We start from the raw sequence: 17,103 nt of genomic DNA on the forward strand, positions 1-17,103 counted from the left end.
TACCAGTAGCAGATTACTTCCACCTCCAATCCGCAACCTGCCCGTATCAGCTCAGTTGCACTGGCTGACACATTGGGAAGTGGAACCGAGAACCCAGCCACTCCTCTCTGCTCACCTGCATGCAGGAGAAATAGCACCTCTTCTGAGCCAGCTTCAGACACGCACACAGAGAAGCAATTCAGTTGACTGCACAGAGTAGAGGGTGTGTAGGGTAGGAGATAGAGGAAGGTCTTATGCCTCCTTATTCCCTTGTGTGGCAGCATAAGAGCAAGGCACTATCAATGCTCATTGAAGTCAGTGGGGGTCTTTCCGCTGACTTCAGTGGGCACTTAATTCGGGCCTACGTTTGCCTGAGGTATGTAGTTTTATTCTTTGGGCATTCCTGCTGTTGTGTGCTCAGCACTGAATTTCTGTGTGAATATTAATTGATGTACGTTTTTGTCTTCCATTTTTACATACTTCAGTGAAAACTAACAATAATCTATGGATACTATACAAGTGATCAATATTATCCTTTACTAACTTCTGATTAAACATGACATAATGGGCAGAACATTGCATCTAGAGGGAGGTAAGTAATTTCATTGTGTTTTATAGCTGTTCAAATATAAAACAGGTGTAGGTCATGTTCAGTAACATCATTTTTTTTTATTGTCACAGCATGGGAGTGGCAACATAGTGCATTTTATTGGCTGAAGAATAAGAAACAAGTTCCTATTTTTCTAAAATTAAATATGATGTTAACACTGCTGTCTATTCCAAGAGCCATATATAGAGTTTTTGAAACCAGGTAACAAAGTGTTGATTTTCCTATTGCAACACAGTGAACGCTCTGTGTTCTTCAGAAGAAGCTAGTTGCTAGGATACTTGTCCTTCATCCTCTTGTGGGGCTAGTGTTTCTATCTATATGCTAATGAGTTTAAGGAATGGTGATATGTCTTTAAAATTGTGCCAGAAAAACCACCTCCCCTTTTTTTCTTGTTTCGTTTTGCCCAACGCTTTCTGACCATGAGTTTTAAAACTTAGATCGTTAGTACTTGGATCTTTCTGAAGTAAAGAATGAGGCAGATGCAAGTATAGAAAGTTTTTACTAATGTGTCGTAAGCTTTTTGGGTTTGCTGAGGTTGCGTTCTACTTCAGACTGAACTGTGTTTCTTAATGTTGCTATATCTGAGAGATGATGTTGTTTTGTTCATCATGTCTTGGATTTAAACTCCTAGTCCAGGCTCCAAATGGCCTGAAATAGAATTGTTTCACAGACTACTCCTCTGTGATCAGAACTTGACCTTAACCGCTATGATCCTTACGGTATGTTTACAGTGCAGCTGGGAGTGTGCGTCCCAGCCCAGGTAGACAGACATGCACTAGCTCTGCTCGAGCTGGCGTGCTAAGAATAGCAGCGTGGGTGTTGTGGCACAGGTTGTGGTATGGGCTAGCTACACGAGTTTGGATCCAGGGTATTGGGCAGCTTTATGCTCGTGCCACTGCCTGTGCTGCAGGGTCCACTCTGCTGTTTTTAGCAGAGCTAGGCCATGTCAGTCTACCCCAGTGGTTCTCAAACTTTTGTACTGGTGACCCCTTTCACACAGCAAGCCTCTGAGTGTGACCCTCCCCTTATAAATTTAAAACACGTTTTTATATATTTACCACTTATAAATGCTGGAGGGGAGGCAAAGCAGGGTTCCAGGTGGAGGCTGACAGCTCACGACTCCCTGAGGGGTCCTGACTCCCAGTTTGAGAACCCCTGGTCTACCCGAACTGAGAAGCATGCTGCCAGCTGCAGTGTAGACATACCCTTCAGGACTTAGGTTCTGACAGTTCTAAGGGCCAAACATACATGACCTTCCTGTAGTCACCTTTCAGATTTTGGAATGGCTGTGTATGTTCCAACTTCTCATAGAGAGCTCAGCTAAGACTTGCCTCTCCTTTTCTCATTAGCTTGCTCACAAAAAACTCCTTTTAAGACAGCAAATCCGTCAAGAAATACGACATGCTATGCCAGGGAAGAATACAGTCTTTGGTCTGATTGCATATTTTTATAATTCTGTTGTTCAGATACCACCGTGGGAGGTGGATTATTGACCATTGTGGGATCTCATGTTGTGGAGGTGCTTGAGGCTGATTTTTACCCTTGAAGAAGAAATTGTTTGGGGGGTAAAAAAGACTTTGGGCCCCAATCCTGCAAACATGTAGGCACACGTGTAATTTACTTATGAGATGAGTCTCTGACCATTCTCAGGCTATGCAGGGCTGTGAGTCATCTTGTTACCGCCTGCCTCCAGTGTGAGGGAGTCTTGATTGTGGTAACTGGGTCAGTTCCCTAATGCCAGCCACTCAGGCACTCTCCTCCGGGCTGTGCCAGCCCTGTCTTTGTCTTGCAGGTTAACAAGAGTTGTGCCTCAGTCCCCAACTCTCTTGAAGCATTCTCCTGACTCAGAAATCCCAGATCCTTTGCCCTCAATGGAGCACTTCACCAGTTTCACTTTAAACCTCTGCTCCTGTATAACATACCACACTTGTGAGTACTTATAATAAAACAGAAGGTTTATTTAAGAAAGGATAGAGATTCAACTAGAAACAAGAGAATGTGATGGAAACAAGTAGTTACAATACAAAATAACAAAACTCCAAACTAGGGTCTACACTTACTAATAGTTGCCTTTCCTATCTAATAAAGTATTTTTTCCTCCCAGAGTTGAGTCTCTTGCAGAGTTGGCTGGCTTTACAGGAACCAGAATCCATACTTTCATGAAAACACCCCTGCTCCGAGATGTTTCCTCAGTGAATGGATTCAGAGTGCCTCTCCCCATTCGGTGTTATACTGAAACAGGCTTTTGTCTCTATTAATAGACAGAGCAATTCCCTGTCTAATGTAATATTCCTTTTTTTTAACCTCCAAGTGGTTTTGATTGTTTGCAGTTCTCTCATGGTTTTCCATTGGTTTTGGAATGGAGCAAGATTTGACAGTTAAGCTTTGCATAATATCATCGGCCAACTAGGGAGGTATGAGAGTTACTTCCTGCTTGAATGGGCCATCCCTGAGACATATTTTCCACTGGTGACTAACTTTTACTGCAAGACCATAAAGCATATTTTCAGAATAGTTAGATTATTCTTTCAGTATTACCCGTTGTAGTCCCTAGCGCTAGCTTGCCTTTATTATATTCTGCCTTTATTATACTCAGCAGTAATGCAAGGAACCTACAGGCCTATATCCTGTAAGACACTGGCTTCAGCAGTTAGCATAAGGCTTGAGGCCTACGGACTTCGGCACGGATAAACAGCCCAACGGTAACCCCCAAGTTTTTGGCCTCTGGTGATGAGAGGGAAGGTGACAATGATGAAGATGAAAATGATAGCTAACATTTCAAGTTGTTCTGCAAGGGGATGGTGTGAGTATATGGCTGTGCAGATGTGCATTCTGTAGTATCTCTATGTACCTTACTGAGTTTGAGTGCTTCTGCCTGAGCTAAATGTATTAATAAACTATTTATAAATATAGAAGAGTTCCTATAGTGTGAGTGTTTCAACTGTGCAGATCGGGGTTCCCAACTATATAATAATTTGAATAATACTGGGCCTGATCTTTGGACAAGAACCCGGCAACCCTTGAAGTGATAACTGGGAATTCTTAAGCAATCAATGTCATTATTACATAATCTATAGATAAAGGTACTCCATACATACATCTCGCAATGATTAAGTCTTGATTAAGTCACAAACTGTCTGTAGATACCTTACATGTCAGTCTTCATCAATAAATACCCTTTAAGATGTGTTGTGTAATGAGTTTGTCGGGCCTGAGATGAGTTGATTGCAAAGAATAGGGGGCTTCTGTGTCATGGAGACCCAGTAAGCTCACTAGCGTTTGTGCATGTGAATAAAGTTATGCTTGCGTTGGTAGAATCAGACCCTTAGTTTATGTAGCTATATAAACCTTATAATTCTCTGAAATGGTACCAAATGTTGTCTTCTGTAATGGAATGAAAATGCATGGGCAACTAAAGAGGTGGAAAAAAGCAACATTTAAATTGTGGTAAGAGGCCAAAAAATATTGAAAAGCTAGGGAAACGTCCCAGTGTGCAGCATGAGTCAAAAGGCTCGGACTTGATCCAAATGAAATTGATAGCAAAACTGCTACTGATCTCAGTGGGGAAGAATCAGTCCCAAAGTTTGCACAGAAGACATCATCAGAAAAATAAAGTTTAGGAACCTTAATTGTCTACATCTGACATATATGTTTATATTCCACTAAAATGTTCTATGCTGGGAGCAGATGGAGTCTCAGCTGGTTGGGCTGAGATGCTGCCCAGTTTCTTTCCTGTCTAAAGTACAACACAACACATGTCCAAAGGTACTGGCCACGGTCAGAGACATGGTACTGAACTAGATAAACCTTGGGTCTCATCCAGCATGTCAATTAATTTGTTCTTGTGTTCCTGAGAGTGCTTACTAGTCCAACCATGGCATTGGTGAAAAATAAATTCTTTTCTTATCACTGCTCCAGATTGAATTATCTTTTCTCAGTCAGTTATGGACTTAGAGTAATTCGTGTTAAATTACCGTAGGCACAGTCTTTGAAAAGCTCCGGCAGTTGAATATCTAGTATCTAAACCATTTAATTACCTTTCATAATAAAATTTAAAACACAGTGTTGCCTTATAAATTGCAGCAGTCTAAAAACAGTTTACCTCTCCATGTCCTGTCATTATTAAAAGAAATGAGAGGCTGCACAGGGAGTTTGAAATGCAAGCTTGAAAGGAGAAGGAAGAGCTATCCAGTATAGGCTGGTGTTTCTATTGGGTGAGGGGAGGAGAAGAGCAACTTATAATGAAGGTGTTGAGACAGATTTTTTAACTTTCAGCATCTCCAAGTTTTTATAGTGACATTTTTTACAGCAATTTTTGTAATACAATGAATTGATGACAATTAGAGCCTCTTGTGGTTTTTTTTCCCCCCCCTTTATAAAATATGCTATGGTACAGAGCAGAACATTATAAGCAAAGATATCATTTTGGTACAGATTTTTATAGTTGACTTCATTTGCTTGCTCTCGCTTTTCTCCTTCCCACCAATTACTGAAGATTGTTCAGGTCACTTAAAATTTCTCTGTACCTCAGTTTATCCTATTGGGAAATGGATAAAGTGAGAGTTTATGGGTAACTGCACCTGTATTTTCCCCTTTGTGGTACACTCCAGGAGCTTCCTCAGGTTTCTACCCAGCTATCCCGTCTCTGGATAGGAACTATTCTTTCACTCCCCCTGACTGGGTTTTAAGGCTGCACAGCCTCCTGCCTTACACTGTGATTTCCCCAGCAAGCCAATTTGCCTAAAACTGTGCCAGTGCTTTCTCTCTCTCTCTGGGGGCTATGAACAATGTATTGCCAGCAGTTACAAGTTACCACACAGTTCTTCCTCAGCAAAATACATTTATCCTTAAGATAAAAAAAACAGATCCTGAAAACTTATTCACAAGATGTAAATCTTCATCAAATAGTGATGCGCCAATAGTATGTAAACACTTTATAGCCTAAAGCAGTGTGTTTCAAACTTTTCTCACTTGCAGACACCTAAAAAATTTCAAATGGAGGTGCCGACCCCTTTGGAAATCTTACACATAGTCTGCAGACCACAGGCTGAAAACCACTGGCCTAAAGCATTTTTTCTTCTTTTAGCTCATCCTTTTCAATACATTGTCACAGGAGAACATTGTAGCTGAAGAGTTAAATATTTCAAATTCCTGTCACTTTTTAATTTTCATTGTATGTTTTGTTCCTTCCACACTATGTCCCTTTATAGTGCAGTTACGTTATTTATGTGGAAACTCAGCTTAGAGATGGGGTCATCGGTTTTTCTTTCTTAAATTTCCTGAAAACAGTGCTTGAACCTGTGCCAAAATGTCTGTATTTGCTGAAAAGACAAGGGGTTGATCTTATGGCCTTAGACTTGAATAAAAGGAAACACCTGGCTGCTCAAGTGCTATGTTGAAATGTCAGAGTTCAGCTACGTGTTAAGGAGATTGCTTTGACTAATTTTACATTGCTGTGATGTAAACAGAAGTTGCATGGAAACCTATACAGTAGGATAAAACCATATTGGGTTTTATTTATGACTGTACGGAAGATGACATATTACACAATTTTAAAGTATTGATTACAAAATGAAATGCATCTTGGGTTCAGGTTAGTGGGTAATTATCTTAGCAGCACCACCTATCTTATTGCAGGTCATCTGATGTTTTTTTTACTTCTCCAGTGCTGTTTTTAAGTAAGGTATGGAAAGCCACCTGAAAAATGTTATTTGTTGTCATGCTCTATTGTTCAGAGTTATCAGAGAAATAAGATGGCCAACTCAGAATCTTTTGTCAGCCCCACAACAACTATGGTTTCTAGGAGCAGTAATCTGACTTTCCTAAAATGGTGTGGTGACCAGTTTGGCATGGATTCCTTTTGTAAAGTGTGCTGAAATAATTACTTGGCAATAATGAACCCCTTTCTAATTGAGAGTGAGAACCCTGTATAGATTGATGAGTGACACTTGTTGCATATCAGGCAGAGCTGGTAGGCCTGGGCAATTGAATCCAGCAGTGGTTCCCAACTAACAACATCCCCACGGACAGTGCTTATGTTGTGGGTTGCAGGGTGAGGATCATGCATGGGAATGCAATTGAGACCATGAAAACATTAAGGTGGAGAGAGAGCAAGGAGGTGCTGGTTGTGATGTTGGGGGAGAATGTGTTGGAAGGAAATGGAGAAAAGAGGACTGGCCAAAAGGGATAAGAAAAGGAAAGAGCAGAGAACAAGGTAAAAAGATTGGGTAAAGAGGACAGTGAGTTTAAGGGGGATAAGCTGAGGGAAATCTAGGAAGCTAAGGAGATACATAGAAAAGGGAGAAGGGAGGGTCCAGCCATGGGGGAGAACCTAATCACTGAGCTTAAAAAAAAAAAAAAAAAAAAATCTTTTATCTTGACAAGGAATGGGGCTTGATTTCAGATTTGCTTCGCTGGCCAGGGGATATGTTAGGAGGGGCAAAGATAGGGAAAACATTTTTTTGTAGGCAAGATATTGCCTGACAGAAAGGTAGCAACCCTCTTTATGGGCTCTGAGGCAAATGTTTATATTGGGGTAAGAAGAATAAATGCTTTCTAGAGATCAGCAGAAGGGCGGAAGAGAGGACACAGGATTGCGGTGTCATGCTCAGAGAGAAAGCAGAAAGATTAGAGATGAAGTGCCCATTTTTACACCATGCTCAGGTAGTTAGCCAGAAGTAAAATTTATGAAGAATTGGTGGCAGAGGGAGATTTGGGGACAGGTGAGTTTGGGAGGGTGTTAATCTTGCCAAAGAAAATAGTACTTTCTGGAAGTTCACATATGTTGTGAAAGGAGGAAGCAGGTTGGTACTGACTTAATTTGTGACCTGGTACCATATGGCATCGTTATGATTATCTTGGTGCATTCTTTTTAGAAATGAAGTTGCCACAGCAGGAAATGTGCCATTCTGTGATGCTTCCTGGGAACCTTTTCCAAAAGTGTAGCCTTTTTAAACGCTCTGGTCTAGAGCTAACTTGTTTAAATTAAACAGCAATAGTTGCTTATTGTAATCACATGTAACAGTGGAAAGCCATCTACTGTCTGCATGGTTCTACATAATTGTTTTACAGTACCTAATTCTCCTATATTACATTCAGAAGGCTCTATTCCTGCACTTGGTTAAGTCTTGGGAGTGTGGAAGGGAAATGAATGAAAAATTTACAGCTCTCGACTTTGTATTACAAACTTGTAAAAGCTGTTTGTCTTATTTCAGTCCAGTAGAAACCAACTCTTTCTGATGCAAGTAGTCCTCACTCCAGTGGGGACCATTTGTGGGAATAAGGGCTCAAGTCTGCTTGTTGCATTGGGCAATTATAAACTTTTTAACGTATTGTAACTTTGTTTCTTCCTTTCAAGATTTGAACATGGAGTTCAACCCATCGGATCACCCAAGGGCCAGCACAATATTCCTCAGTAAATCTCAAACAGATGGTAGGTTACTGGATTTACTACAGTTTTCTCTTTTCAAATTATTTCTAAACTTTGCGGTAACCTATATTAAGTGGGGTTTTTTTGGTTTTGTATGGATTTTTTGCCAAGCTTCAGGAGAACAAGACACAACACTGGCAGATTGGTTTGGCTAAACATAATCGGCCAGATCCTTAGCTGGTGTTAATTGGAGCTATGCTGATACACACACTCTGAGGATCTGGCCTGGTGGATTATTGTGCATTAATTACTAACAATAAGGTATGATCCTGTTTCTTTTATGCAAAACAATAAAATCTAAGTTGACTTCAAAGTGATTCTTACCTGTGGAAGGACTACAGGATCAGGCCCATAGTTATCGCCATGCTCGCTAATTTATTTAAGTGTCAGAAGGTTGTTAAAGGGTGTGGGCCCATCCTGCAAACACCTGTGCACATACAGAAGTTGACACTCTGAATAGTCCTGTTGAGTAGACCTCACTGGACTACTCACATGCATCAAGTCGTGCACATGAGTGGGTTCATGATTGGGGTCTGTTGGACCAGTCCCACACACTCTTATTTCACACGAGTCATCATATTGAAATAATTTGGACCCATGAATGTGCAGAGAGATTCACATGGGGCCTGAGGCAAAGCCCAGTGAAGTCAGTGACAGTATCTCCATTGACTTCAGGTAGCTTTAGGTCAGACCCATGAATAAATGGTTACAGAATTGGGCCCTGTAGCATGTTGACTATTACAAGTTCAAAACATATAATGGAGCTACAAATACTAATAACATGTAAAAGAACTAGTTTCTCTGAGTGTAAACCTTCCAGTACAGTTGTCTTTCAGAACTAAACACAGTGAGCCAGGTTCCCAGCTAATGTACATCCACGTTGCTTCGTTGGCCAATGGCAATTTAGACCAGCTTAGGGTGTAGCCTGATGTCTTCCCCCATACAGGTTGAAAACTGTAAATCCCAGTTCACATGAGCTCTTTGATGGGTTTTAAAAACTAATCAAAAATATCCCTTCATTTTTATTGATCAGCACGGTTTGATAGTATCTTTTATTTGTCTGGGTGCTTTTAATTTTTTTTTACTTGGAGACAAAAACAACCTGATAGAAATTAAGCCTGTTTTTTTTTTTTTAAGCGAGCCTCTTGATGTAATTAGTGGAGTGGAAGCCACTTACTTTTGGCTAATTGAATCTACAATGTCCAGCTTGAGTGATGTTAGTGTTTTGTCAGAAGTAGACATGAATAATGAATACAAAGCATGTTATTTTCTACCCAAACTTTCCAAGCAACTTTTCTGTTGTTTGTTGTTACTATAGTGTGCATTCTCGGTGCTCCTTTTTGGGGGCATCTGAACTCTATTTTAGACTTGCTGAGTAAATGATACTTTACTGAGTTTTTATTCAGCTAAGTGCACATTTGTATTTCAGAAATTCTAGTGACATCTTTTTTTAGTTTTTGTTTGTTTTCTGGTAGTTTTTGAAAATGTCGTCTACAGAGAAGATGCATTTTAGGCCCTGATTCTGCAGTGGGTTATGTGTGGGTACTCTTCTGCCCTTGGAGGCCTACTGACTGCGTCTGCAAGATTGGGGCCTTAATTAAAAGGCAGCGTGGTAGAATGGGGAGAGGGAAAGAGCCAGGAACTTGTTGCTCTACCGTTGAGTTGCTGTGAGGTTTGGGTATGTCACTTAACCACACACACCACCCCTCATCCTTCCCTGGGCTTGGCAATCTGTAAAATGGGCATGGTGACACTTCCTTACATCACAGTGGTGTCATGAGGATTAATTAGTTAGTGTCTGTACAGCATTTTGAAAGTGCAAAGTAATATTTGAATGCTTAATATTGTTCTTAGAGCTGGTTGAAATGGTGAAAATTTTTCACCGTCATTTGAAAACATTTGATCGGCTCTAATTATTATAATGCTTTTCTTAGTGACTGATTTTTTATAATGTGTAGATTATGAGAAACTTTAAAAAATGACAATTAATTTACAAACTCTGATTGCTTTCAGCCCAGTTAATTGAGTTATGCAGCTTCTTCCAGTTCAGAGAAAAGGAAGGAATTTATTATTCTCACAAAACAGTATGTCAGCCTTGCTGAACTGCCTCAGAAATTTACCAGCTGAGGTATAAAACCTGCTCGTCAACCTTTTGACTTGATGATGAAAAAACAAATGACATCTTACTCGCCTGCCAAATGAAACACTGTCCTGCAAATACTACTGGGTATAGTGCCCAGAACAATCACATTTCAGTGAGCTAAAGAACAGCAGTAAGCACTATGCCTGGTTGTATTTCAGGCCCATTGTATAAATAGATCAGCTATGTAGGGATAGGAAAAAAATTTCAGTAATGTTGCATGATGTCAAACTACAATATCATAGTTTATGTAGGGGGTAAGCAGAGCTAGCGTAAGATTTGTCAGATTCCGTAGGACCCTATATCAATGTTCAAGTCATGGTAGTGTACAATGCAGCTAAGAACTGAGTCTGTTTAAGGCCCAATAAACGTTAATCAAGGTGCCAAATAGTAGGCTCAGAGTACTGCTTATGCAAAAAGTCTTCAATTTTTTTCCTCCTCTTCACGGGGACTGTTCAAGGTGCTAAGCCTGGTGACAATCCTCCTAGCATGTTCGGAATACCACCTTTGATATCTTTAAACTTATTTTAGAACTCATTTAAAAAAAAAAAAAGCTTCATAGAATCATAGAATATTAGGGTTGGAAGAGACCTCAGGAGTCATCTACTCAAACTCCCTGCTCAAAGCAGGACCAATCCCCAACTAAATCATCCCAGCCAGGGTTTTGTCAAATCAGGCTTTAAAAACCTCTAAGGATGGAGATTCCATCACCTCCCTAGGTAACCCATTCCCATGCTTCACCACCCACCAAGTGAAATAGTTTTTCCTAATATCCACCCTAGACCTCCCCCACTGCAACTTGAGACCATTGCTCCTTGTTCTGTCATCTTCCACCACTGAGAACAGCTGAGCTCCAACCTCTTTGGAACTCCGCTTCAGGTAGTTGAAGGCTACTATCAAATACCCTCTCACTCTTCTCTTCTGCAGACTAAACGAGTCCAGTTCCCTCAGCCTCTCATCATCAGTCATGTGCCCCAGACCCCCTAATCATTTTTGTTGCCCTCTGCTGTACTCTCTCCAGTTTGTCCACATCCTTTCTGTAGTGGGGGGCCCAAAACTGGATGCAATACTCCAGATGTGACCTCACCAGTGCTGAATAGAGGGGAAAAATCACTTCCCTCGATCTTCTGGCAGTGCTCCTACTAATGCAGCCCAATATGCCGTTAGCAGTGTGCCCTTGTAGCCAAGAAGGCTGACTCATATCCAGCTTCTCATCCACTGTAATCCCCTGATCCTTTTCTGCATAACTGCTGCTTAGCCTGTAGCAATGCATGGGATTCTTCCGTCCTAAGTGCAGGACTCTGCACTTGTCCTTGTTGAACCTCATCAGATTTCTTTTGGCTCATTCCTCTAATTTGTCTAGGTCACTCTGGACCCTATCCCTACATCTCCCCCCATTTTAGTGTCATCCGCAAACTTGCTGAGGGTGCAATCTATCCCATCATCCAGATAATTAATAAAGATGTTGAACAAAACTGGCCCCAGGACCGACCCCTGGGGCACTCCACTTGATACCGGCTGCCAACTAGACATCGAGCCATTGATCACTATCTGTTGAGCCCAACAATTTAGCCAGCTTTCTATCCACCTTATAGTCCATTCATCCAATCAATATTTTTTTTAGCTTGCTGGCAAGAATACTGTGGGAGACCGTATCAAAAGCTTTGCTAAAGTCAAGATATATCATGCCCACTGCTTTCCCCATATCCACAGAGCCAGTTATCTCATCATAGAAGGCAATCAGTTTGGTCAGGCATGACTTGCCCATGGTGAATCCATGTTGATTGTTCCTGATCACCTTCCTCTCCTCCAAGTGCTTCAAAATGGTTTCCTTGAGGACCTGCTCTATGATTTTTCCAGGGGCTGAGGTGAGGCTGACCGGTGTGTAGTTCCCCAGGTTCTCCTCCTTCCTTTTTTAAAGATGGGCACTACATTTGCCTTTTTCCAATCGTCCGGGACCTCCCCGGATCGCAGCGAGTTTTCAAAGATAATGGCCAGTGGCTCTGCAATCACATCAGCCAATTCCCTCAGCACCCTCGGATGCATTAGATCTGGACCCATGGACTTGTGCATGTCCAGCTCTTCTAAATAGTCTTTAACCTGTTCTTTCACTATTTAGGGCTGCTCATCTCCTCCCCATACTGTGTTGTCCAGGACAGCAGTGTGGAAGCTGACCTTGTCTGTGAAGACTGAGGCAAAAAAAACATTGAGTACTTCAGCTTTTTCCGCATCATCTGTCACTAGGTTGTCTCCCCCATTCATTAAGGGTCCCACACTTTCCCTGACTTTTTCTTGTTGCTAACATACCTGTGGAAACCCTTCTTGTTATTCTTCACATCCCTTGCTAGCTGCAACTCCAGTTGTGTTTTGGCTTTCCTGATTACACCCCTGCATGCTCAAGCAATATTTTATACTCCTCCCTCTGTCCAAATTTCCACTTGTAAGCTTCCTGGATGGCCTGTGTGTTGGACTGGAAACAAAGGGTGTGGGTACATGCTGCACACACTGAGTTTAAAGTGGAGGTTGTGGTTAATTCGGGGTTTTTAAAGTCAGCCACTGCAATAAAGTAATTTCCCCTCCTGTATTAGTTAGGGGAAACTTGATTGATTGCTACTTCAGTGTGTTGGAAATCCCCCTTTTCATTAGTTAGATAGAGCTGCCTCCTTCCTTCACTTCCATTAGGTCCTTACTTGCTAAATTCAACAATGCTGGTACAGTAATTGGCTTCAAAGGAAACTCCAGTTTATGGGATGAGCAGGAATGAAACAGACTGTGCTGTTTTTATGTAGACCAGCCCTCCGATCAGGACCAGTCAATTCCCTTGTTCCTCTAACAAGAGGAAACGTAGCTTTAGTCCTGTACTAAATTATTTAGGAACTCTCAAAACATGAGAGGCTTTGATTGATGTGTAATTATTAACCCAGGGATATTGCCTTTCATCCTTTTGAAGTCTACCATTAACACTGCCTATGCACATTGCACAAAGGAATACTAAGAGCACAATAACCAAAAAAAAATCATTTTTTCTCTGCTGTTTTAACCCTGGATAATTTATTCATTCTACTGTAATAAAAATGCAGTTTTAACAATTTGAATGTGCTTGCAAAAATGAGAACAGGTTATTTTGCCTTAAAATTAAAAGAAAATTAAGAAATTTTGGCAGCCCTCCCATCTGTTAGAATGCCTGACGAAAACTACCCAGGACGCAAGTTTTGTAAAAAAGGGAAAGAAATGTAATAGAAAAATAAATAGGGACTTGGAGTCTGAACTTCAAAATTGTGATTCTAAGTCTGTTCAGCTTCATTTCATCTTAAACCACCATTCTTGAAGCCAAATACTTCAATTGTAGCTGTCTGTGGTACCAAATGCTAGTTAATTAGAATGGGGTCAAGTTCTACGGTTTGCACAAGAGCACTTTACACTGCTTACACCACACCAATGCCCTTGGGCAGCCGGTGAAGAATTCCCTCTGCAGAAGGACACTCTGGTGGTGAAAAGCTGGCAGAAGTGGCGTTGACATCTCCTGTACCAGATGTCCTTATTCCTAATGTGAAGGGGGTTTGTTGTGGGTAGGATAGGAAGGAAGTGTGACAGAGTGGAGGTTTGCTGTGCCTGATGCTCCCCGGCATAGGTTTCTTGAGGGACCATACACTTTGCATCAGTGCTGGGCAGCCCAGAATTAGAGAATCCTGGCTGACTGTGGTCCCCCACTGGAGAATGAAGTTCAGTGAAGTTTACTTTCCTTTGGGAAAAGATGAGGAAAAAGATCAATCTGGGTCTTACAAGGAGAGAGAATCTGCAGAGTGAGGGGTGGGTCCGTGTCAGTCTGTCCAGCATTGGAAGAGGATAAATGGCATGGGTGAATGAGCAGTAAGTGCAATACTTCGGCAACTAGAGAATCATACAATGGTGAGGGCACCAAATGATGTGGAGGGTGGGAGGAAGAATATGGAAAGAGAAGAGTAGGGGATCAGGAAAAGCCGATATATTGAAATATTGACCTGGGGCTCAGAGGCGTGTCTTGTCACTAATTTTGTTGTATGCCACAACATGCAGTATGAATGTAGTGAACATAGTTCTGGTACTAGATATTTGTGTGCAAATAAAGTTTGCCATTATGAAATTACATCTGTGCTTGGTAAAGTGTCTGCCTGCAGCTTGTGAAAACTATTTACCTCACTTACATTGTATTACACAATAGAGAAATACTTTGACCAGATGTTAAGTAACCAAATGATGGTAGATATTTTCTTAGATTTATTATTTACTTCATTGATGGAATAACACCCTGCTTGGAGCTTCAGAATAGAAAGAACAGTATTTCAGCAGAAGGACAAGCAAGCAGCTTAACTGCTTACTAGCCAATCAGAATCCCCCCCCCCAACTGTGTTTTGAAAACTGCACAATCAAATCCACATAGCAAACTAAGAGTGTTCCTTTATTAGCAACCTGGGGGGGGGCAAAGGGTCACATGACCCTCCCCAAAATGCTGGGGGCAGGGGGTAAGGCCAGCAGCCGGGGAGATGAAGGGGCAGGGCCAGAGCTGGAAGGGAAGAGGCGAGGTCAGAGCTTCTCTTCTTCCAGCTTCCTCTTCCAGCCATGTTGTCTGGTGCTGCATGCAACGGCTGTACTCTCCCAGGCAGTCTCAGGCCACACTGCTTGCTTGGGACAGCCCAGGCAGAGAGAGAGGCCGGAGGCTGTCTGGGAAAGTTCATTAGTGGTTTCCACACATGCCAGGCGGACTGGAGCAGGGCTGCCCCTCCCCACCCCCCCAGCCAGGTAAGAGGGACAAGTCAAGTGGGGAAGTCACATGGGGGGCATGGCAGAAAGGAGTCACGTGAGGGAGTCATGTGGGGGGCAGGGACGAGTCACGTGGGGGGGGTCACATGGAGAGGTCACGTGCCCTCCTTTAGCTGGTGCCCCCTTTGTGTCCCTCCCACTAGCCACCTTTTGGATGAGAAACAAATGTTTGTGACTTTTTATAAGCAAGCAATCTCATGTTAAGAAGATTGCACGTATGAATACACTGAAATTGTGAGTGTGAATACATGCAGACATAGAATCAAAATTTGTAAAAAGTCTTTAAAAAAAATCTTTGCATAGTATGACTCCCATGGAGAGGAAGTGAGAAAAAGAGACTCTCACACGACTGATGCTAGTTGTGTCACTTAAGGTGCTTGTGGAAGATGCTCAGATAGCACAGTGGTGGGCGTGGTGTAAGAGAGAAAATAGAGAACAGGGTCAAGCACACCATAGTGCCTTTAATCACCTATGGTATTAAACCATTATTAGTTTAATTCCACTATTTGGTTGTTATGTTACTGGTGTCCTACATGCAGCATTATCACAGCTGTTGAACAGAGATCCACAGGCTGGCTAAGGGATGAGTTAATAGGAAATATATTGACAAAAATTAAACCAGTATATAAAATCAGTTGTAACAAGCATTTATCTCACCATTAAAGTTTATTTTAGCTTGCTCCTTTGCTTGTAAGCTTTTTGTCTGATAACTGTGGGCCTGATCGTGCAGCTATTACTCATGTGGAGTAGGATTTACTCATTGAGTAGTCCCATTGACTCCAGAGCAACTACTCAGCATGAGTAATGGCTGCAGAGTTGCACTAAGTGATTTTTGGAGGCAGAGTTCCAATGCATGCAGTCTTAGTGAAATATCCAAACAGATGTGAATTTTAATCATCCAGCACAATGCAGAATTTAAATGCCTTTAAGTGTCCAGGTATGTGAGATGTTCCTTCTGTGCTCAAATAATGAGTGAACTTGATTAGTGCGATAATGATGTTACACATAGATACCTTCCTACTTTTGATCGTAAAATGGTGTAACAGAAGCTTAACTGAGACAAAATACAGTCATATAATATTTCTATTACATTTTATGTTTTTGCAGTGAGAGAAAAACGCAAGAGTCTCTATATAAACCACGTAAGTGAAAATGTCTCCCTATGCGGCTTTATATGTTGTCTATATTATGCAGAACTAAGAATCTTTGTAAGTAAATCCCTTGTGTGTGTGAGAGTGTAATGTTGCCCCTGGGGACTGAACTATGGACCTCAGTATGTAAAAGCATGGGTCTTTACTAGTTGAGCCAAAGGACCAGTTCCATTAGCTTGGAATTAGTAGCATTCACACAAACCTGTATATGTGGCATGGCCACTAGAAGGGACAGAGAGCCCCACTGTGTTAGCATTAGTTTGTATTATGAGTCTGTAGAGTATCACTGTTATTTTTGAAAAGGGCTATTAAGGTCCAAACTGATGGGATGCATTGCAGAACATATACATAATATATGGTAAATGTTAGAGTAATATTTATATACTCTTAATATTTATCCTATGCCTTTTTCTTACTTCTATTCTTTTCAAATGAATACATTGTGGCGCTGCTGCCAGTGACATCAAGAGCAAAACTCCAGTTGACTGTGTTAGGGACAGGATCGGGATCTTTATTATCATTCTTTGCATTACCTTAGCACCTAGGAGCTTTATAGATCAAGAATGATCACAATGTAATCAGCAATATTGCCAATCCCAAATATTCAAAAATCATGAGTCAGGTCCCAATAAATCATAAGATGTGTAAATAACATAAAATGGAGAAAGCAGCAAAGAGTCCTGTGGCACCTTTATAGATTAACAGACATATTGGAGCATGAGCTTTCGTGGGTGAATACCCACTTTGTCAGACCATGCATCCGACAAAGTGGGTATTCACCCACGAAAGTTCATGCTCCAGTATGTCTGTTAGTCTATAAGGTGCCACAGGACTCTTGGCTGCTTTTACAGATCCAGACTAACACAGCTACCCCTCTGATAAAATAGAGAGGTTCTTTTTATGTGTCTTCTGGTTTCTGAGCCATTAATGTGCACTTTGGTCACATTTTCAAGTTTTTCTCTACCACCATGAGGTCTGAACATTTACTTTAAAA

General features: G+C 41.4%; 1 protein-coding gene across 4 annotated transcripts in view; it reads left to right on the forward strand.

Annotated features, from left to right (window-relative positions):
* Window positions 1-17,103, forward strand: part of CCNY (cyclin Y) — a 214,190-nt gene that overhangs the window by 128,085 nt on the left and 69,002 nt on the right. For all 4 annotated transcript variants that reach the window (XM_054020975.1, XM_054020974.1, XM_054020973.1 and 1 more), the window contains 2 exons: window positions 7,947-8,021; window positions 16,066-16,100. In XM_054020975.1, the coding sequence (XP_053876950.1) occupies window positions 7,947-8,021; window positions 16,066-16,100 (110 nt within the window). The remainder of the gene's footprint in view (window positions 1-7,946; window positions 8,022-16,065; window positions 16,101-17,103) is intronic.

Source organism: Malaclemys terrapin, chromosome 2 (assembly GCF_027887155.1).
Source record: "Malaclemys terrapin pileata isolate rMalTer1 chromosome 2, rMalTer1.hap1, whole genome shotgun sequence".
In the NCBI taxonomy this organism is placed as follows: Eukaryota; Metazoa; Chordata; order Testudines; family Emydidae; genus Malaclemys; species Malaclemys terrapin.